Source organism: Dasypus novemcinctus, chromosome 13 (genome assembly GCF_030445035.2).
Source record: "Dasypus novemcinctus isolate mDasNov1 chromosome 13, mDasNov1.1.hap2, whole genome shotgun sequence".
In the NCBI taxonomy this organism is placed as follows: Eukaryota; Metazoa; Chordata; class Mammalia; order Cingulata; family Dasypodidae; genus Dasypus; species Dasypus novemcinctus.
Window position 1 is genome coordinate 39,706,314 of NC_080685.1, and position 22,558 is coordinate 39,728,871.

General features: G+C 40.9%; 1 protein-coding gene across 1 annotated transcript in view; it reads right to left on the reverse strand.

Annotated features, from left to right (window-relative positions):
- SH2D1B (SH2 domain containing 1B) overlaps positions 1 to 22,558 on the reverse strand; it is a 41,403-nt gene that overhangs the window by 11,259 nt on the left and 7,586 nt on the right. Inside the window, exon 2 of the mRNA XM_004479689.4 lies at positions 2,853 to 2,916. Coding sequence (XP_004479746.1) covers positions 2,853 to 2,916 — 64 coding nt within the window. The remainder of the gene's footprint in view (positions 1 to 2,852; positions 2,917 to 22,558) is intronic.

The following is a 22,558-nucleotide window of genomic DNA, read 5'->3' on the forward strand; positions in this document are numbered from 1 at the left end:
AAGTTTTGGACCACAGTCAGGTTCCACTATGGCAGGGGAGGAACACTGGTGTGGGGTGTTATCGATGGGGGGCACGTGGGTGGAAGGGAGTTCTCCAGGGCATGTATATAGGGGACACAAAAATGTTCTGGTATATGTTGGGTATTTTCATAGTAATTAGTTACAAATGTCAACTGAGGGTGTGCTGAGTTCCTACCCAGGGGAGCTCTGTTACATTCTCCAACGCAAGAGCAATACTCCCCCAAGTGCAATGGCAAACAAGGAAGGATGGTTCATTAATAAGCCCTTGCTACTGATGACTGTGCTTCTGAGCCTGTGTGCCTGAAATATGCATTAAGCTTAGAGCTGCAAGGTGCCTAAGAGTTACCTCCTGAGAGCCTCTGTGTTGCTCAAATGTGGCCACTCTAAGCCAAACTCAGTATGTAAATGCATTATCTTCCCCCCAGCATGGGACATGACTCCTGGGGATGAGCCTCCTTGGTGCTGTGGGATTACTACCAATCACTAGTTGGTGATACAACTAGAAAGAGGCCTTGAATAAAAGTGTCAACTCAGACCAGAAGAAAATATCAGCCTACATGTAAGATCATGTGTTAAAAACTCCTTTTTGACCTTGAGTAAAAGGGGGAAATGGCAAATACAAATGAGTTTATATGGCTATGAGGTTTCAAAAAAGAGTCAGGAGGTCAATAGAGGGGTTGTGCTTACTCACACCTCAGCAGGACCCCAGAAAAAGCCAAAGTAGATACAACCCTAGGTACTGGTTCTCCTGAAGGCTATGGAGACCCACAGAGTATATGGTCATGACAGATGGATTTGGAGTTCTGGCCATGTCAGCAGGCCTTACTTTGGAATTTGTGCTCCTGAGTGTGATTGAGCTAGACTCAGATGTGATCTTTCTACACATGCCTCTTCTGTCACTTTTACTGGACCTGTGGTTGGTGCTAGGTATGGTGTATACTCAGGGGACTTGAATCTCTGGACTGCCCATGTGCCAGTTGGGCCCTGAGCCTCAGCAGAGTTGCAACTCCTACTCTTAGGTTCGTTGGACTTACCCAGGTCAGCTAAGAGGGAGGTAAAGATGGTCAGCCACCACACCAGGGAATCAAGAGTGCCTACAACTGCAAGCAGAATTGCATCCATCATCCAAATGTCATCTAAGCCCCCTCTTGATATAGAGGTGGTGTGGACACCATTCCAGGGTCCACAGAATGGAGGAATAAAATATGGATTAGAGTGGACATACTGATATTCTACTGTAAAAATATTGTGACTAGTAATAGAAGAAATTTTAGCATTGAGGTGGAGAAAGTGGCCACAGTGGTTGCTGAGGGCAGGGAGAGGGAAGAAGAGATGTGATGTGGGGGCATTTGGGGGACTTTGAGTTGTCCTAAATGATGTTGTAGGGTCAGATGCTGGACTTTATATATCCTGCCATAACCCACTGAATGTACTGGGGGGAAGTGTGAACTATAGGGTAAACTTATCTATGTGGCGCAGGAGTACTCCAAAATATGTTCACCGAGTGTGATGAGTGTGCTACAATGATGGGGGAGGTTGTTGGTGTGGGAGGAGTGGGGGGGAAGTGAGGGGTATACAGGAACCTCTTATATTTTTTAATGTAACACTTTCTGAGATGTATATATCTTTAAAAAAATACAATTTACAAAAATGATGGGGGTGGGGGGGTGGGGAGTGGGTTATATGGGAACCTCTTATGTTTTTTAATGTAATGTTCTTTGTGCTCTATTAACTTTAATTAAAAAAGTTAAAAAAAAAAAAAGCCAGCTACTACTGCTACTCCTGTAGCAGTTTGACAATGTTTCTGAATTCCAAAAATAGTTATTGGATTAGGTTTGTAACTTGGTCTGTCAAAAGTATTGCTTTTAGTCGATTAAATTATGGTTAGGACTTTGAGCCACATCAGTAGGGTGCTGAGTTCCTTCCCACCAAAGGGGATTTTTTTCACAGAGAAAAGACATGGCAAAGGACAGAGTTGGTAGATTTAATGCTGGAGCCTGGGAAGTAAACACACAGAGGAGCAGAGAGAAGTTTTGATTAGATAAGGCAAAGGCTTCAGGAAGAGAGACAAGCCATCTGCCTGAAAATCTACAGCTGGCCTTGTGGAGAAAGTAGATCAACTGAGCTCGGACAGAAACGAGCCCCTGGAAGAGAGGAACCCAGAAGCCTGAACTCTTGGCAGACATAGGCAGCCATCTTGCCCCACCACGTGGCGTAGACTTTGGTGAGGGAAGTAACTTTTGCTTTATGGCCTGGTAACTGTAAGCTTCTACCCCAAATAAATACCCTTTATAAAAGCCAACAGATTTCTGGTATTTTGCATCAGCACCCCTTTGGCTGACTAATAAGCTCCCAAGCCAGAGAACTAAATCTGAAAGTAGCAAAACGGTTTTTCTGTTTAGCCCTCAGAAAACCAGAGAAATGAAAAAAATTACTAAGATTTCCAGTTGACTGTGTATTCCCTGTATATTTTTATACAACTATGAAACTATTAAACCTCCCCCCTTCCCTTCTCAGCCCCATCCCAGGTCATGGTTTAATATTCTCATTCAACAATGGTGTCACATGGAGTTCAGGTCGGTGAATTTGACCACTGGAGTAACTAAGGTTGTGTGCCTCTACGCTTTTGAAGAACAATGGCTATGCCTCCCAACTCCACTCCCTCCATTTTTTCTCAGAGAAAGACAAGGTTAACTATTGATCTGACTCTAAACGCTATGCATTACTTCTCTTTCGCATCACATGTTCATGTGTCAAGTTCAAGATATCATCTCAGGTTCTCCACACAACTTTGTGTGGCTGTGGTTGTAGGCGTGCTTGTCTGTTCTTACCTGTATCTTGTAACATCCATGTCCGTCTCTGAAGATTCGGTACGTGTAGACGAGATTACGAAACCTGTGGAAATATGACTGTGAATTACAATGTTCTTATACTCAAATCCAGTTAACATCTACCACTATATTTTGCCTGCAATGCCTTCATCAATCTTGGACCTGAAAAGAAATTGATTATTTTCAGGCCCTTTCATCAGTGGGAATTTGAAAGAATCAGGTATTTTGAATAAGAGGTTATTCTGATAATAGAAGGTACAGTGCTTTGAAGCTGTGTGTATCCCAGAAAAATGTTCTTAAATTTAATCCATTCCTGTGGGTGTGAACCCATTGTAAGGACCTTTTGATGAGATTACTTCACCTCAATCAGCCTGGCTTTTAATCCTTTTACTGGAGTCCTTTATAAGGAGATAAGAAACTAAACCCGGGAAGGAAGGGAAAGACCAGGAAACGCTACTGTGTGCCTTGCCATGTGACAAGCTAAGGACTCGGATCACCAGCAACCAGCCCCAGAACGCCAGTCTTTGGGGAGAAAGCATCTTGATTTGGACTTTCTTATGGTCTCAGAACTGTAGGCTAATGAATTCTCATTGCTCAAGTTAGACCCATTTCATTCTGTTTGCTTAAGCAGCCTAGGAAACTAAAAGAGAAGACTAGGCTATATAGCAAAGAGGATATAGAGAAAGAAGTTACAACTTCCACAGTCTTGGTCCTCCTCTCTCATTTTTTCACTTAGCTAAAATTTGATACAACCTACAAAACACTATTGGTCCATGCCTGTGTTGTTTATTAAATGACTTGTCATTGACCATATTAGATAAAGATTGTTAATGTAACTAAATCAAAGAATGTTGAGGATTTCGTCCAAGGAAGTGATATATAGTGTCTTGTCCTCACCAGAACATGAGCCATTAGTTAAATTACATAAACAGACCAAATATAGCAATTTCGAAAATAATAGCATAAATGACCATATTTGTTCAATTCCAAGATCTTATCAGTTATAAGGAACTTTATCAACTAATAATAGTTTGCCAAGAGAAAATTATAATACACATATTAAATGTTTCCATCAATGTCAGACATACTCTGAATTCACAGAAATATGAAAAGGTAAAAAAATGAGATTAAAAGGCACTGACATGAAGATCAAACTATATTTGATCCCATAACCTTGTACACTTGCCAAGGAATCAATTGACTAATTTTTTTACTAAATTAGTAAGTAAAAAATGGTAAGTCTGGTAGCAACTTAGAGCTTTAAGGTACTTACAGGACTTTATCTGGAGGCTTTGAAAATTGATTTTGAATCTCTAATCCATTGTGAGGGGTTTTCTGAAACCAGAATAAGCCAGTAGGTGTTCCCAAAACACACATGAGCAACAATGAATTTTAAATGAATCTTTGTCCACCTGACACAATGTGTCCTTAGAGTATCCCAAGTCTGGGAAGAAGTCTCAAAAATATCTTTTCACACATGTTTTGTTCAAATTGGAATCCAAACAAGGTCTCTACATTGCATTTTTTTTTTTTTTAGAAACTGAGCTATTACATAACCTATCTTAAGTTCTTAAATAAATGGCTTTACTTCTAATTACATCATTGAAATTTTAGCCTAAGAAAAAATCTTCACTAGAGGAGCATGAAGAATAAAACAAATGGAGGCACTATGTTAATTAGTTCATTAGAACTTAAAGTTATAATGACAGACATTGCTCAGATATGGTCTTACTCTTTCCAAAGTATTTTTTAATGAAACTACGAGTTCATATTGCAGTAATCATTTACAAGAAATCGCTTTGCTGAACTTGTTGAGATGGTGAGGTTCATGGGTCGCCTTGGCCCGGTTATGTTGCCCAGTTGTTTGGCAAAGCAAGCATTGGCCTAGTTTTTACTGTGAAGACATTTCTTGGACCTAAATCATCAGTAAGTTGATTGCATTTATGGCTGCTTATATATGGAATCAATTGAGGAGATTGCCTTCAATAATGAGAGAACTTTCATCCAATCAGTTGAAGGCTTTTAAAAGAAAAGTAAGGATTTCTGCAGTCAGGAGACAGAATTTCCCTCTCTATTCAAGCCAGCCAACTTCAAAAACCTTCACCAGAGTTCCCAGCTTGCAAACTGCCGTGTGGAACTTGGCCTTTTGCATCCCTGCAGACAGGTGAGACAATTTTATAAAATCTCATCATATTTAGAGATACCTCCTGTCAGTTACGTTTCCCTAGAGAACTCTGACTAATATACTTGTTATACCTAAAGGCATTTATTTTAGAATATTAAAAAAAAATTCAGAGAGGAGAGATTGGTGTCTACACTATATGAGTGTGGTATTATTGGGTAAACATAATTTATTTTAATGCCCTCTGTTCTACTTATTATTTTATAAAAGCACTTTATAAAACTTTTAGAGAAACATGATTTTTTTTCAGTTGACAGTTACACTAAAGATACGTAAAAGGACCACGCTTCCCCTAGACCTTCTGCCCCCATCACGCGCAGCCTTGCCTCCACTCTCTCCCCCTGCAATCCATGGAGCTAATCTCATTGTGCCCTTTGACCCTGTGTGCCAGTCCCTCAGGTCACCCTTATCTCCAGCGTTCTGATCTCACAAAACTGTACAGCCACTGTTGTATCCCTTCCTCCCCAACTTCTGAAACCCTTCTACTTACTGTGCTCTCTAGAACACAAGGTCTACCACCATCAAAATCTTCATCAATGTCTTCAACCTATTGTCTAATCATCCTTTCGCCTTTTTACTTTCCAGGAAGACTGGCACTCCCCGAGGACACTGCTGACCTTACAACCCTCTAAAATGTTGCTTCTTTCTCTCACAGTCCTCTGGCTAGGGACCTGGAGGCAAGACCAGTGTTCTTCTCTTCCCTCCTCCCTAGGAATCCTCAGCTTTGCGTTTCATGTCATCAGATGATATCACCCACTACCCCTCATTGTTGCTGTCATCCATTAGCCCCTTGGGTTATTACCACTCATTTCTCTCCAGGTTTTAGCTCCTATCTTCTGTCACTATTTCCAAGACTGTTCCTGCCTAAATTCCTGACAATTCCAACTTATACATAGATTGTTCTTCAACACCCTGATTTCTCAGGTCCTTTAAATCCTCTCCTCCAATGATCTTGTTCTCCAATTACTTCAGCCACTTATACCCATGTTTAACACAAGATTGTCTACATGATTTGTGGGGCCCAATGAAAGATGAAAATAAAATTGTTAGGAATTTCAAGACAGCAGCAGCAGAGCATTAAACCAAACATGGAACCAGCTGTGCGATGGCCTAGGTTGTATGCCCTTGATACTGGACCTGCTCAGAACTCTGACCTAGTAATCACCAATAACTTCACCCCTCATATAATTTCATTGCATGCATCCTCTCTTTTCTCTCCTTCCCATCATTCCAGACCCCTCCCTCTAGTCCAATGACCCAACAATCCCTTGACCATGTGGATTCTCCGATCCACAGATTCTGCCACTTTTCCACAGTTCCTTACCATCTTGATGTCTTTACTCCCTTATTCACACAGTTTAAATTCCCTGTCCACTGTTATCATCACTCTCTCCTTTATACCTTCAACTCCTGCCCCCTCTTTTATTTTATTATATTTAGTCAGATTAGCCAAACTCCCTGCAACTGTATGTGACTGGGGGATAATACAAGGTCATGTTGACTGGTCTCACTTTAAATTAATGACCACAAACCTCTGATGGGCTTTTAATGACTCCAGGCAATCACTCGCTCCCCCGTTCTCCTCGACAATGATTCTTTTGCCTTCACCTCTCTCCTGAAACCCCCAACACCTCTGTACTCATCCTCATTCTTAACTGATGACTGTACGAGAATATTAAAGCAAGCAGAGGAGAATTTCCAGACACCCACCCCCTCCTGTATTAGTATCAATGCTCATATACTCTGCCCTTGTTACCGTGGGTGAACTTGGCATGTTGCTTTCTAAAGCCAGTCCCTCCTGTTTCCACTGCCCTCTCCTATCATCTATTCAAGGACATAGTTCCAGCAATTCTTTCCTCTCTTTCTGATATTGTTAACTATATTCTTTATGCAAAAACCAGGATGGTCCCTTTTTTAAAAAATGTATCAGATCAGGCCATTCTTCAGCACAAAAATCTGTGTTTAGACTAGCCAGGTCAATTTTGAAGAAGAAAAAAATAAGATTGGTATGCATGACGGGGCAGAGTACGTAGAGTTGGAGTGGGTGGTGTTCCTGTCCTAACAGGTCTCAAGTACCCTTGAAAGCTAAGATCATTGAGGGTGTGAGGACTTGGTTCAGGAGCAGAAAAGATATTAATGGAATAGAATAGAAAGCCCAGAAACAGATTCAAAAATGAAAACTTGATATGTAACAGAGCTGGAATAACAGAACGGGAGGGGATAGGCTACTTAATTACAATTTAAGTAATGGGACAACTAGTTATTCGTATGGAAAAATAAAATTGGATCCCTACCTCACACTCTAATTAAAGAGCAAAATATTAAACTTTAAGGAGAAATAAATATAAGAGAATAACTCAATGACCTTGAGTTAAAGAAGAAGAGCTTAAATCACAAAAAGCTCAAGGTATAAGAAAAAATTAATAAATTTACTATATTAAAATTAAAACTTCAATGTGTCAAAATATATCAATAACAAAGCAAGAGAATCCACAGACTGGGAGGCATAATATGTCTACATCTACGTCTACATCTATGTCTATCTTAAAGACAAATCAGGCACCCAATAAACATATCAAAAGATGCTCAACATATCAAAAGATGTACTATCAATAAAAAAGCAACAAATTAAACAATAAGATAACATTTCATACCAGATTGACAAAGATATGAGTTTAATAGTACAAAAAATGGCTCTGATGTGGAGCTATAGAAAATCTTATATACTGCTAAAGTGAGTGTAATTAGATACAAATGTCTTAGAGAACAACTCTGCAAAATTTAGTAAAGTTGAAATATGTGCAATCTATGAAATTGATAGCCAAATTTTTACTCTTTGAGATAGCAATAGTGAAACAAAATGATAATTCCAATATTTTATTTATTAAAAAGTGAAAATCAGTAAAACTATACATTTAAAATAGAAAAAGCAAAGCGAATTTGGCTCAATGAATAGAGCGTCTACCTACCACATGGGAGGCCCAGGGTTCAAACCCAGGGCCTCCTGCCCCATGTGATGAGCTGCCCCACGCACTGTGCTGATGTGTGCAAAGAGTGCCATGCCACACAGGGGTGTCCCCTGTGTAGGAGAGCCCCATGCACAAGGAGTGTGCCCCATAAGGAGAGCTGCCCTGCTTGAAAAAAGTGCAGCCTGCCCAGGAGTGGCACCGCACGCACACAGAGTGCTGATGCAACAAGATGACACAACAAAAAGAGACACAGAGTCCCAGTGCTGCTGACAAGAATATAAGTGGACACAGGAAAACACACACCGAATGGACACAGAGAGCAGACAACTGGGGGGGGGGGGGGGACGGGGGGGGGAGAGAAATGAAATAAATTTTAAAAATAAAAAATAGAAAAAAAATAGATGGTAAAATATCCAGTAAAAGGCAAACTATTCAATGTACCTGTAATAATTGTGTTTTTTCTAATGTTGATCTCTTATTAGATTAAATTAATTAAAATACCACCACACCAGGGAGCCAAGAGTGCCTACAACTGAAAGCAGGAGGATTGCATCCAGCATCCATGTGGAATCTAAGTCCCCTCTTGATATAGATGTGGAGTGGACACAACCAATCCAAGGTCCACAGGATGGAGGACAAGAATATGGATTAGAGTGGACTTACTGATATTCTATTCAAGAACTATTGTGAGTAGTAACCGAAGAAAATGTGACATTGGTGTGGAGAAAGTGGCCATGGTGGCTGCTGGAACAGGGAATGGGAGGAAGAGATGAGATGTGGAGGCATTTTTCAGGACTTGGAGCTGTCCTGGATGGTTGCTGTAGGGACAATTACCGGACATTGTATGTCCTCCCAATGGCCCCACTGATGGAACGTGGGGAGAGTGTGGGCTATGATGTGGACCACTGACCCATGAAGGGCAACGATTCTCAGAGATGTATTCACCAAATGCAATGAATGTCTCATGATGATTGAGGAGGTTGTTGTTAAGGGGGAGGAGTGGGGTGGAGGGGTGGGGGGTATATGGGGACCTCATTTTTTTTAATGTAATATTAAAACAATTGAATAAAGACAAAAATAAAAATAAAAAAATAGCGAATGAAATACTTCATAAAACTGAATGAGTTGTATCATGCATGATTGAAAAATTGAAAATAATGTGGCATTTTTAAAGTGCTGTTTGAGATAAGGAAAAGGAGGCCAGAGGCAGGGTTGAAGGGATGGAGGGGATGAGGGGTGCATCAGTAGTGCCATTACTGAATTCTGAAGATTTTCTTCTGCAAAGTTTTTCTGACTGTTGGGAAAGCTCTATCTGTTTACACTAGTTTGGGGAATGACAAGGATGTAAGGACAAGCCTAACTCCACTTACTTTCCTTTGATTCATCCATCTTGACAATCCCATCTCTTGTTTGTTTTTTTGTTTTAATATTTATTTATTTATTTTATTTCTCTCCCCTTCCCCCCCACTCCAGTCGTCTGTTCCCTGTGTCCATTCGCTGCGTATTCCTCTTTGTCTGCCTCTGTTGTTGTCAGCGGCACAGGAATCTGTGTTTCTTTTTGTTGTGTCTTGCTCTGTCAGCCCCCCCCCCCCCCCCCCCCCCCCCCCCCGTGCACGTGGCACCATTCCTGGGCAGGCTGCACTTTCGCGCTGGGCGGCTCTCCCTATGGGGCGCACTCCTTGTGCGTGGGGCTCCCCTACGCGGGGGAAACCCCTGCGTGGCGCGGCACTCCTTGCGCGCATCAGCACTGCGCATGGGCCAGCTCCACACGGGTCAAGGAGGCCCGGGGTTTGAACCACGGACCTCCCATGTGGTAGACGGACGTCCCAACCACTGGGCCAAGTCCACTTCCCAATCCCATCTCTTCTTGTGCAACTTTGAGTGGTCTCTTTTGAAAATTTTCAATTCTTACAGGAGCTGATATCTTTTTACTGACAGCAAGCAACAGATTGTGTTATTTATTTATTTATTTATTTATTTATTTATTTATTTATTTTCTTTAAACCCAATTGGGCATGGATGTGAGAGTCTATTTCTTTTTTTTTTTAAGATTTATTTTTATTTATTTCTCTCCCCTTCCCCACCCTGCCCCAGTTGTCTGTTCTCTGTGTCCATTCACTGTGTGTTCTTCTGTGTCTGCTTCTATTCTTGTCAACAGCAACGGGAGTCTGTGTCTCTTTTTGTTGCGTCATCTTGCCGTGTCAGCTCTCCGTGTGTGCGGCCGCCTCTCCTGGGCAGGCTGAACTTCCTTTCGTGCTGGGTGGCTCTCCTTACTCGTGGGGCTCTGCTATGTGGGGGACACCCCTGTGTGGCACGGCACTCCTTGCACGCATCAGCACTGCATGTGGGCCAGCTCCACACAGGTCAAGGAGGCCCTGGGTTTGAACCATGGACCTCCCATGTGGTAGGCGGACACTCTACCAATTGAGCCAAGTCCACTTCCCAGATTGTGCTGTTTAAACCTTCTGAAATATTGGTGAAATTAATTTCTAGATTCTAGATGCTTACTGATTTTTCTGAGACAGCCTTATTCAAACAGACAAAAACAAAACAATTATTTTTCCATCAACCTCACCCTTTTCAAGTACAATACCTTGAGGTAAAGGGCAACATTTTATTCATTTGTAATTCTCTTTCAGGAAAATGTTTTAGATCCTCTGAGAAACAATCTAAAACAAACATAGCCTAAAAATTTGCATCCCTGATTTTTTCCTCCCTGTGTGTGTGGGAGGATGGGACGGAGGAAGGGAAAGCTGCAGGTTGATTGTCATGGGGAAGGAAGAGGAGTGATGGAAAACAATTTATTTGTGCCACATTAACCAGCCTGCAGCCTCTTTGTCATCCAAAGTTGTGCCTGGACAGCATGACTTGCAAGGCAGCTGAGTTGATGATTCAGGGAACCGAACGCTTCAGATGAAGTGCCTTTGGGGGCACAGGAAGTGGGGGCTGGTGACAGGACAGGTGCTGCCTCAGGGTAAAACAAAGGGGACCTCTGAAAAAAATTATCTGTATCACTTATACTGAATTTCAATTATCCATTGACTTGTCTAATTCTGCAGAAGTGTAGTGTCTGCTTTGTTGATTCTAGCACATTGCTTGAGTCATAATACATGCTCAATAAATACTTGTTAAATTGCATTGAATATCTTAACTACAAGAGAAATGAAAGAAGACTTCACTAAATAAAGGGAGATACAATTGTTTTTTGAATGGAAAGACTGAGTAATGTAAAAATATCAATTCTTATAAAATTATATTTTATGTTTAACTTGCATTCCTGGATCCAGCCTGCACCTGAACCCCACACTCATTTATTTGTCTGCTTTACATCCCCTCTTGGGTGTCTACTAGCCATTTTAAATTTAGTCTATTCAAAACCAGTATATACCTGCACTACTGTCTCTAACTCTACATCTTCTTTCTCTCTCTCTTTTAATAGTAACAGGAGTATATTTCTAGGAGAGAAAGCAATCACTTATTTCCTTTATCATAATACAACCAATGGGTTCAAACCCCGGGCCTCCTTGACCCATGTGGAGCTGGCCCATGCGCAGTGCTGATGCATACAAGGAGTGCCGTGCCAGGCAGAGGTGTCCCCCGTGTAGGGGAGCCCCACGTGCAAGGAGTATGCCCCGTAAGGAGAGCTGCCCAGTGCAAAAGAAAGTGCAGCCTGCCCAGTAATGGCGCCGTACACATGGAGAGCTGACACAAAAAGATGACGCAACAGAAAGAAACACAGATTCCCGTGCCACTGACAACAACAGAAGTGGACAAAGAAGACGCAGCAAATAGGCACAGAGAACAGACAACTGGGGGGGTGGGGGGGGAAGGGGAGAGAAATAAGTAAATAAATCTTAAAAAAAAAAAACACCAGTGAGTCAACATTTTAATAACACTGGCCAAGTTATTTACTATTCAAAAATTTGCTTTTCAAGTTGTGTCTTTAAAATGTATCCATCCATATATTTGGATTAAATTAAATTTATACATCAAAACATTTTTCTCAGAATTCTGTTCTTAAGTATAAAACATAATTTAGCTGTGCTCTTACCTCTATGGACTCCATCGACTGTGCTTCCTGGCCTGGGCGTCTGATTGGGCTCAGCCAATGGGAGACACTGGCATGGGATCAGAGGGGAGGGAAGTCTCCTGGGCCATGGTTTGGCAGTGGCTGCACCATCGGACAGGAGCTCCTATTTCTTACAACTATTCTATGTTCTGATAAATAATTTTCTCCTTCTGCCCTTTTAGGCTTAGGGTTGTTAAAAAGCTTTCTGCTGTGTTAATTCTGGGGTTCACTATGCTTCCTTGGGCCCCTTAACCCTGTCCAACTTTTTAAATAATTCCTCATTAAATTCTCATACTCCTTTTTGAGAATGCCATTTGTTTTCTGCTGAGACTCAGACTGACACTGTGTTTGGCTACTGCAAATAGTCCCTGAAAATGGGATGGTCACATTATAAGCTCCTTGCTGGAGTTAAAAAGGGGACATTGGTAATCTGTGCCATTCAGTAGCATCTCATTGTCACACGATGGCATGGAATGGAGAGCGGGTAAATAACAAGGATGGGGATTAAATGCAGTGGCACTAGCCACTGTAGTGACGATGAGGGTCTACCTGCTTCCAGTAGAACTAAAGGATATATGCTGAGAAAGGGACCAACTGAAAGCCTTAGTTTACCCGGACTGTTATGACAAATACCAGACAATGGGTTGGCTTAAACAACCAAAGTTTATTGTCTCACAGTCTTGGAGGCTAGCAGTCTAAAGTCAAAGTCTTTCTCCCAGAGTCTGTAGTGCTCTGGTGCTGGCTACTGCAGTCCCTGGAGTTCCTCAGCTTCCATCTCTGCCTCCTTCCCATCTGATGGCAATCAGTCTTCTTGGTCTCCTGACTGTGTTGGAATATTCTCTGCTGGTAAGGACTCCACTCCTATGGATTAAGGTCCACACTGATTCAATTTGGCCTCATCTAAATGGAATATTCGAAGATCTATTCACAAATGAGTTGACACTGTAACTAATGATTGCTTCTTCAATGGACCTGTTTATAAATGTGATCATGCCCACAGGACCAGGGATTCGGACTTGAACGTGTCTTTTTTGGGGACATGACTCAATCCCCAACAGCTTCTATGGCAGCTTTGAAGGAGTTTTCCTTCCCCCTATTGCTGCATGATGATAGGGTCATTGTCATGATCCTCAGGATCACTGAGGATCACGCTTACAGCTTGTATACAAGGGTTCCGGAGTGGCATTACCAATGAAATGCATCAGCTCACTAGTGGAGAAGGAGTGGGACCCGAATTAATGGGATAGAAATAGATGATGTCCAGAATTATGGACCCTCAAATCCCTGAGCCTTTCTTGCTGGTGGAAACAGCTCTTCCCCTCTCATGTTGAGGGAAGCAGCCTACACCAGGATAAAATCTCACAATGACTTTGCATGGGCAGTTGTCTCACAAGAGGGTGTGGATTCTCCTTGGGACCCCACTGCACCACACATTATTGCTTTTAGGCCCTTCGCTTCCTGAGATGTAGCTTCCAGTAGAGCCAAGATATAAAAGGACATGGTCTAGTTTATGAGATAGGAGCCTATATTCTCAAAGACATATAAAATCTTTCCAATTTTTAGCAGTAGGAGTCTGGAGAACATGTGTGGATATCAATATAAGGGTATTATACCCAGAAGGATGAAATAAAAGATTAGTTTGACTGAATTTCTAAGTAAGGGCACCTTCACCCAGGCTTTAAAATGTAATGGATTAGCTTGAGCACCCAGAAATGGGATAAATATTCTAGGTTAGTTAGGAGAAGCCTGGATTCAACAATGGCCAATATTAAAGAAACTGAAATGCCAAAACTTCCCTGGGTGGCGTTCTGTGTAGAAAGGGATCTAAGACTCTGGGAGAGATGGGAATGTTGTCATGGATCCATTATATGCAAACTTCTTAGTCATCACCACCACTCCCAGGTCACTGGGGGCCACCACTAAACCTCGGTTGATGTGCTAAAAAAGACGTTGCGAGGAGAGCACCAGCACCTTTGAAAACTGTAGCTATCCACAATAGGCTGCAATTGACAGTGGGAAAAGCTGCAATAGAATTGGATGCCTTGATTTCAGTTACTAATGGGGACTGGAATAGTAGAGGTCTGGAGGTAACTCAGATGAGGGAGACAAAGAGGGCACAAGTACCATAATAAGCCAGAAGGACTGAATGGTACGAGAGTGTTCTGACCCACAGGGATCTGTGGTGATGTTTACTTGACCACTGGATTCCAAGAAATGAAATGGATGGGCAGCCTAAGGTGCTGTTTTATATATATGTGAACAGAAAAATTCTGTCTGATGGGAAGAAACCTGACTTAAGTCACACAGGAGGGATTCATAATCTCTTATCTGGTTTACAAACCTAAGCCAGTTCATAAACCCAGAGTTTTTTTATTGAGAGGGATGCTGGGCTCTCAGATTCCTTTAAGGAAGGGGTATGGCTATGGATGAATACTGTGACTCTTCCTCTAAACCTTTCCCTGAGGGTTCCGCAGCATTTACCTGTGGGACTGTGCACTGGGGAAAGGAAAAACACCAACTTTTTGAGGGTTATTTGATACTGGCTTTGAACAGGCACTAATCCCTGGAGACCCCAAATGCTCTCATGATCCATCAGTTCAAAGGCAGAGCTTGTGGAAGTCAGCTGATTCTTATCTCAGCAGTAAGATCATGAGTGATTTTCTTTCTGTGCTTTTTTAACATTTTTATTCTTTACATTTTGTTGCTACTACTGTTTGTGATATTATTATTATAAACTTATGTATTCTGTGATAAATATTAAAAGTATGTAGATTAGAAATTCTGCTTCTAGCCAAGATGTAGTAACAGGGGCAAGGTTTATACTCCCACTGAAACAACTGAAAAAGTAGAGAAAAAAATGAAACACCAATTTTCAGACATTGAACATCAGGTAGTTCAGCGTTTTGATCTCTGAGTGAGTGAAAAATGAGGCGAGCCCTACAGCTGGCCAGTTTAGTTTGCAGTTTCCTGTTGCCAACACAGGGAGGAGGGAGGGAACCAGGTGGAACTAGAAACTGAAGAGATGGAACTAAGAGTCCAGGGAAACCCAGGTGCCCAGAATTTGCTGGGCAGAATACAGGGGAGAAACACACAGAGAAAGAGCTTCAAAGATCTGCAGGAGGGTTTCTTGACTCTTTAGCTTAGTGCTGAGCAACTCATGAGTATGAGGAAAGTACCCAAGGCTGGGGAAAGAACCACCCAGAGAAGCAAAGGGAACAATCTCTGGAGCTCATACCAGTCTTGAAATAATTTGTATTCACATTACAATACAAATTGTATTGTATTGTATACAATATACATATACAATATACATATAAGAAAAGCTTATAATTCATGGAACATCAACAGGTGAAGTACTCAAATGGATACTGAACTCAGTAGTGGGGTTGAATTAGCTCTAGGTTAAAATTGCCTAAAATCAATGATAAAGATACAATCTTAAAAGCAGTCAAAGAAAAAGACACATTATGTACAGAAGAGCAAATATAAAAGAATGATAGCAAACTTCTTACTGGAAATAATGCAAGTCAGAAGACAGTGGAGCAACATCATTAAAGTATTAAAAGAAAAAACTGTCAACCTAGAAATCTATAATGAGAGAAAAATCCTTCAAAAGCTGGAGATGAAATAAATATATTTTCAAATATACAAAAGTTGAAGTACTTTATACCAGCAGACATGAATTACAAGAAATTTTAAAGGAAGTCCTTTAGACAGTGATTTATACTTGTAGCCATGTACTATAAGAAATTTTAGAGGAAGTCCTTTGGACCAAAGAAAAATGATACCAGATGGAAATCTGGATCTACACCAGTAGTTCTCAAACAAGGGTGATTTTTGCCCTCCAGGAGACATTTGACAATGTCTGGAGACAGTTTTGGTCATCACCACTGAAAGGAGCAGGAGCTGCTACTGGCATTTAGTAGGTAAATGCTAGGGCTTTGTCTAAACACCCTATTATGCACAAGGCCCCCCCTACAACAAAGAGTTTTCGGGCCCCAAAATTTCAGTAGTTCCTAGGCTTAGAAATTCTGATTGACACAAAGAGTGACGAGCACCAAAAAAGGTAAATATTTGGATAAAGTTAAAATATTTTAAAATTACATTTAAAATCATTTAAAAAGATAACTTTCTTTTAAAACAAAAATAATAATTCATTGTAGTGTTTTTAAAATACATAGAAATAAGATGCATGACAATAATAGCACAAAGGCTTGGGTGGAGTGTAGGATAAATTAAAATACAGTAGGACCTTGTTTTATATGGCGGACATGTTCCAAGACCCTTCACATAAGCTGAAAATCATTCATAATAGTGAACCCCATTATTTTTGTTTGTTTGTTTGTTTTCAAATTCTACTCAATTTACTTATTTTTTAAAAAATATTACACCACCACTCCCCCCCCAATAACACTCTCCCCCATCATCATGTCACATCCATTGCGTCTGTTGAGTACATCTCCGGGCATCGCTGCACCCCATGTCCTGTGTTCCACACCATAGCCCACACTTTCCCATGTTCCATCCAGTGGGCCATGGGAGGACATATAACATCCAGCAATTGTTCCTGGGGCACCATCCAGGACAACTCCAAGTCCCGAGAATGCCTCCATATCTCTTCTCTTCCTCCCTTTCCCCGCACCCAGCAGCCACCATGGCCACTTTTTCCACATCAATGCCACATTTTCTCGATTATTAACCACAATAGTTCATGAATAGAATATCATTAAGTCCACTCTGATCCTTACTGTATTCCTCCTTCCTGTGGACCTTGGCTTGGTTGTGTCCATTCTACATCTATGTCAAGAGGGGGTTTAGATTCCACATGGATATTGGATGCAATCCTCCTGCTTTCAGTTGTAGGCACTCTAGGCTCCACGGTGTGGTGGTTGACATTCTTCAACTCCATGTTAGCTGAGTGGAGTAAGTCCAATAAATCAAAGTGTAGGAGCTGAAGTCTGTTGAGGTCAGGGCCTGGCTATCATATTGTCAGTCCAGAGATTCAAATATCCTAGATATATCATAAGCCCCAGCATCAACTACAATTCCAGTAAAGTAACATGAAAGGCTTGTGAAAAGAGATCCCATCTGAGTCCAGCTCCATCACCCAGAAACACCAGCTCCAAAGAAGGGCCAACTGACATGGCAGTGAACCCCATCTGCCATGACCATAGAACCTGTGAGTCTCTTTAGCCCTCAAAAGGACCAATACTTGGGGTTGTATCTACTTTATCTGTCTCTGAGACTCTGCTCAGGTGTGCATAAGGGCAATCCTTCTGACAACCTCCAGACTCTTTTTTAGAGACTCATAGCCATATAAACTCATTTGTCCTTTCCATTTCCCCCTTAATTTAGGTCAAATAGCATTTTTAACTCCTGTTATTATATGTAGACAGGGATATTCTGCTGGTCGACGTTGAACCTTTAATTTAAGGTCATTTTCTAGTTGCATCATCAGCTGGTACTTGGTAGTGATCCCTCGGTGCCAGGGAGGCTCATCCCCAGGTGTCATGTCCCACGCTGGGGGCAAGGCATTGCATTTACATGCTGAGTTTGGCTTCGAGACTGGCCACATTTGAGTAACATGGAGGCTGTCAGGATGGAACTCCTAGGCACAGTGCTGCTCTAGGCCTTGTCCTTATTTCAGGTGTATAGGCTCACAGCATAGTCATTAGTATCAGGGGCTCACTGTTGGACCCTCATTCCTTCCTGATCCTTTCCGTTGCACCTGGGGGACTGCTGCTGCTCCCCTAGGGACCACGACAGAGCCCCCCCACCCCCGGCCAGTAACCCAGTACCCCCCCAGCTGTTGTTTTTAATTGTTTCCACTATGAGTATATCCAAACATTTCCATGCCCCCTGGACATATGCCCTGTATAACTCCCTGTCAACCATATATCGCCTGTCCATAACATCCCATACCAGTATTCCTCTGCTGCCATTGTTGAACCACTCTGTGATCCAAAACTTCCTGAAAAGTGAAGCCCAATATAATGTCAGCTTCCCTTACTAGTAAAATGGAATATAGCGATGAGTTTAAAGGTTAGATATAGAATACATATTGATTTGGAAAAATTCTACATCCTATCTTTTTCTTTTCTTTTTTCCTAATTATTGAGCTTCTCTTCACAGGAGCCCTAGATCACAGTAATTCATATATACAATATACAGTACTCCCACACATCCACCATAAAACCTTTTCCCTTCCACAGTGATAATCTTTTAACTTATTCATATCATATTTACTGAAACTGATGTACAGACTCTGAGACAATAGCTTTCAAACAAGGTGACATCTGTGCCTACATTGTGGTCCATACTTTAGGATATACAGTTTTCTAAATTTTTTAGTTATCCTATGTTTTACATTATGGTTTACATTATTAGTCTGTCGTCCCCTATATGTTTTTGGTGTAATATTACATGTTTTATATTCATCCTTGTGTACTCTCGCGAAACTCCTCTCTTGCCCCCACATTTACCTTGGTTCCATCCATTCAACATCCATTTTCCCCTCCCCTTGGGCCCACAGCGACAGCCAATCTCCATTTCCCAAGGAGCCAAGTCCAGAGATACTTGCAACAGTGTTCAGGGCCTGACTTGCTCAACTGCCCTAATGCCCTGGGAGCCACCCTTTCTCTCCAGAGATACAGTTCCCTCTATTTGATGGCATTAGTCCTCCCCAGGATGTGGGTCCACCCCCACTCTCACTACTTGGGTCTCTACCCAATGGTACAACCCACCCTGGCAAAATGAGCATTCAGACATTCCCCAGGAGTCCGTCCCGCGTCAGACCATCCCCTCCGAGCATCCTAAACAGGTAACCCTCCTAATTATATTTTGATACGGTTTTCTCAGCATTTTACTCTCAACCAACACCTGACACTCTCCTATGTTCGTATGTTGCCCCTCCCTCCCCCCAATTTTTTGGGCAATATTACCCTTCCGCCCATCCCCAGCCCCCCTCAAACCCGCAAAGCCCCACCCAAAGGCAACCCCTTGCCCCCATTTTATCTCTTCTTTGTGCTCATACTTACCGCCAGATCATCATAGATTCCACCCCTGCAGACGTCAGCTCACATCCTTCCTCCACCCCCCGATTTCCTGTAAGCCTATCTTCCAGTCTCTAACTCTCTGAGGCAGCTTGCTTATTTCATATCATTGAAGTCTGAAGTCATGTAGTATTTGTCCTTCAGTGCCTGGGTTGCTTCACTCAACATAAGGTTCTCAAGATTCATCCATGTTATCATGTGTGTTTGTAGTGTATTTGTTCTTAAAACCGAGTAGTATTCCATTGTATGTATATATCACATTTTATAGATCCACTCATCTGTTGATGGGCATTTGTGAACCCCATTATTTAATAAGTATTTTTTATACAAACACACCTATCAAGCATTTTTAATAAATAAGGCAAATAAACAATCTAGTAACAATAAGTAAACACAATCATATAAATAATTTTTTTTTTAAAGATTTATTTATTTATTTAATTTCCCCCCCTCCCCTGGTTGTCTGTTCTTGGTGTCTATTTGCTGCGGCCAAAGTCCGTTTCCCTAAATAATTTTTAAAAAATTTTATTTCTCTCTCTGCATTTATTTATTTTTTTGATATACTTGAATTTGCATATGTTGAGGTTATGTGAAATGAGGTCCTACTGTATATTGTTGTAAGGTCCTACAGGTGATGTGGTATAATATCACTTGAAGGCGGTGGACTTGGCCCAGTGGTTAGGGCATCCATCTACCACATGGGAGGTCCGCGGTTCAAACCCGGGGCCTCCTTGACCCATGTGGAGCTGGCCCATGAGCTGTGATGATGCGCATAAGGAGTGCCCTGCCATGCACAGGTGTCCCCTATGTAGGGGTGCTTCACGCGCAAGGAGTGTGCCCCGCAAGGAGTACGCCCCGTAAGGGGAGTCACCCAGCGCGAAAGAAAGTGCAGCCTGCCCAGGAACGGTGCCGCACACATGGAGAGCTGATGCAACAAGATGACGCAGCAAAAAAAGAAACACAGATTCCCATGCCGCTTACAACAACAGAAGCGGGAAAAGAAGACACAGCAAATAGACACAGAGAACAGACAACTGGGGTGGGGGGGGGAAGGGGAGAGAAATAAATAAATAAATAAATCTTTAAAAAAATATATCACTTGAAGGTAGGCTAGGATAAATTAAAGATGTGCAGGACAACTACTAAAGCAACAATTAAAAATCAAAGAATTATAACTAGCAAGTCCTCAAAAGAGAAAATTTTGGACCATAAAATAATTCAATTCATCTTAAAGGAGGCATAAAAAAGAGGAAAGGAAGAACAAGGAATAGATGGGGCAAATAGGAAATAAATACCAAGATTGTAAATTTAAAATCCATCATAAGTATAATCACATTAAATATGAATGGTATAAACATCCTGATTAAAGGGAAGATATTATCAGACTAACTGAAAGACTCAAGTGTATGCAGCCCACAGTGACCTGATGTTAAATATAAAAATGCAAATAGATTAAAAGAAAAATGGTGGGAAAATATATCATTCTAATGCTAATAAAAGGAAAGTTAGCAATATCAGATGAAGTAGATTTTAAAGCAAAGAATATGACCAGGGATAAAGAGGTTCAACAGGAAAGTGAACTTTAAAACAACACCATTTAAAATTAGCATCAAAATATAAAATCTTCAGGATAAATTTGACAAAAGTCTTGTAAGACCTGTATGCTGACAATATAAAATATTTCTGAGGGAAATTAAGGAAGTTCTAAATAAATAGAAAGATTAATCTATATTCATGGATTCTAAGGCATACTATTGTTAAGATATCAGTTCTTCCCAAATTGATCTATAGATTCATGCAATCTCAACTTAAATCCCATCAGGCTTTTCTTTTGTGATTCTAATCACAAAATCAAGATATATTAGAATCAAGGTGATTCTAATATATTTATGGACATAAAAAATAACCGTGAAAAAGAAAAAGCTTGGGCATTTATACTATTATACCTAATTACAAGACTTATTGTGACAGTTGTGAGTCCTAGAAAAGATCATATTCTTTGAACTAATCCATTTCTGTGGGTGTGGGCCGTTTGATTGCATTAGATTCAGTTAACAGAACTTCTAAATACATTACTTGATTAAATAGCTTTAGGGCCTTTATTTGGAAAAATGTCAGTAAGGTGTGACACAGGTTGGGTCTTTGCCAACTTGCTGGAATCTTATATAAAACAGAGAACTAGAAACAAAAACACATAGAAAAAGCTGCCATCTTTACCCTGCCATATTAGAAAAGTCTCCAGGATCACCTACAGTCACAGAAAGACAAAGAAGCCCCCAGCAGTTGAGAGAGAGGCCAAGAGAAACCCCAAGAGGCTGAGAGAGAGACTGGAGGCTGGAATCAATGGGGTACAGAGGCACAGAAAGAGGACCCCAAGAGGCTAGGGTCATGAAGCAGCTATAGCTAAAGAGGTGAGCCTCGCCATGTGCTTGGTCACCCACAGCTGAGACCAGGGAGAAAGCAGCCTGGAGGAGAAGAAAGAGACCCAGACAGAGAACTGCCGTTTTGCTTCACCACATGGCAGGAGTCCAGGACCCAGCAGCCAACCTTTGGTGAGAAAGCATCTCTGATGATGCCTTGATTTCGACATTTTCACAACTCTGGAACTGTAAGTTTTACCCAAATAAATTCCCTTTTAAAAAGTCAACCCATTTCTGGTGACCTTAGGAAACTAAAATACTTATTATAAAGTGATAATAATCAATGTTATTGGCATAAAGATAGACAAAAAGATAAACAGAGCAAAAAAGAGAGTTTAGAAATAGACTCACACTTATAAGTTCAATTGATTTTTGACAAAGATACCAAGGAAATTCAATGAGAAAAAAGATAATATTTTCAACAAATGGGTAGCTATATTCAATAACATGAACTTCAACCCTAACGTCAACCCAGATATAATAATTAACTTAGAGTGGGCTATAATAAATGAGAAACCTAAAACTATAAAACTCCCAGAAGAAAACATCAGAGAAAATCCTGTTACCTTGAGTAAGGCAAAGATTTATTATATACAGCACTGAAAGCAAGATCTATAAAAGAAAAAATTTCAAATTGGGCTTCATTAAAACTTCTGTTCTCTGACATCTGACATTATGAAGTTGAAAAACAAGTCACAAACTGGAAGAAAATATTTGCAAATCAACCATTTCATAAAAGACTCACTTCCAAAATATATAAATAATTATCAAGACTCAAAAATGAGAAAATAAATAATTTAAAAAAGGGCAAAATATTTGAACAGACACTACATCATAGAATATGTATTAACTGGCAAATAAGCACATGAAAAGATACTATCATTAACAAAATGCAAATTAAAACCACAATGCGATATCACTACACACATATTAATATGGTTAAAATTTAAAAGATTGAACGTCCCAAGTGTTGGTGAGGATGTGGAGCAACTGGAACTCTTGTATTATACCAGT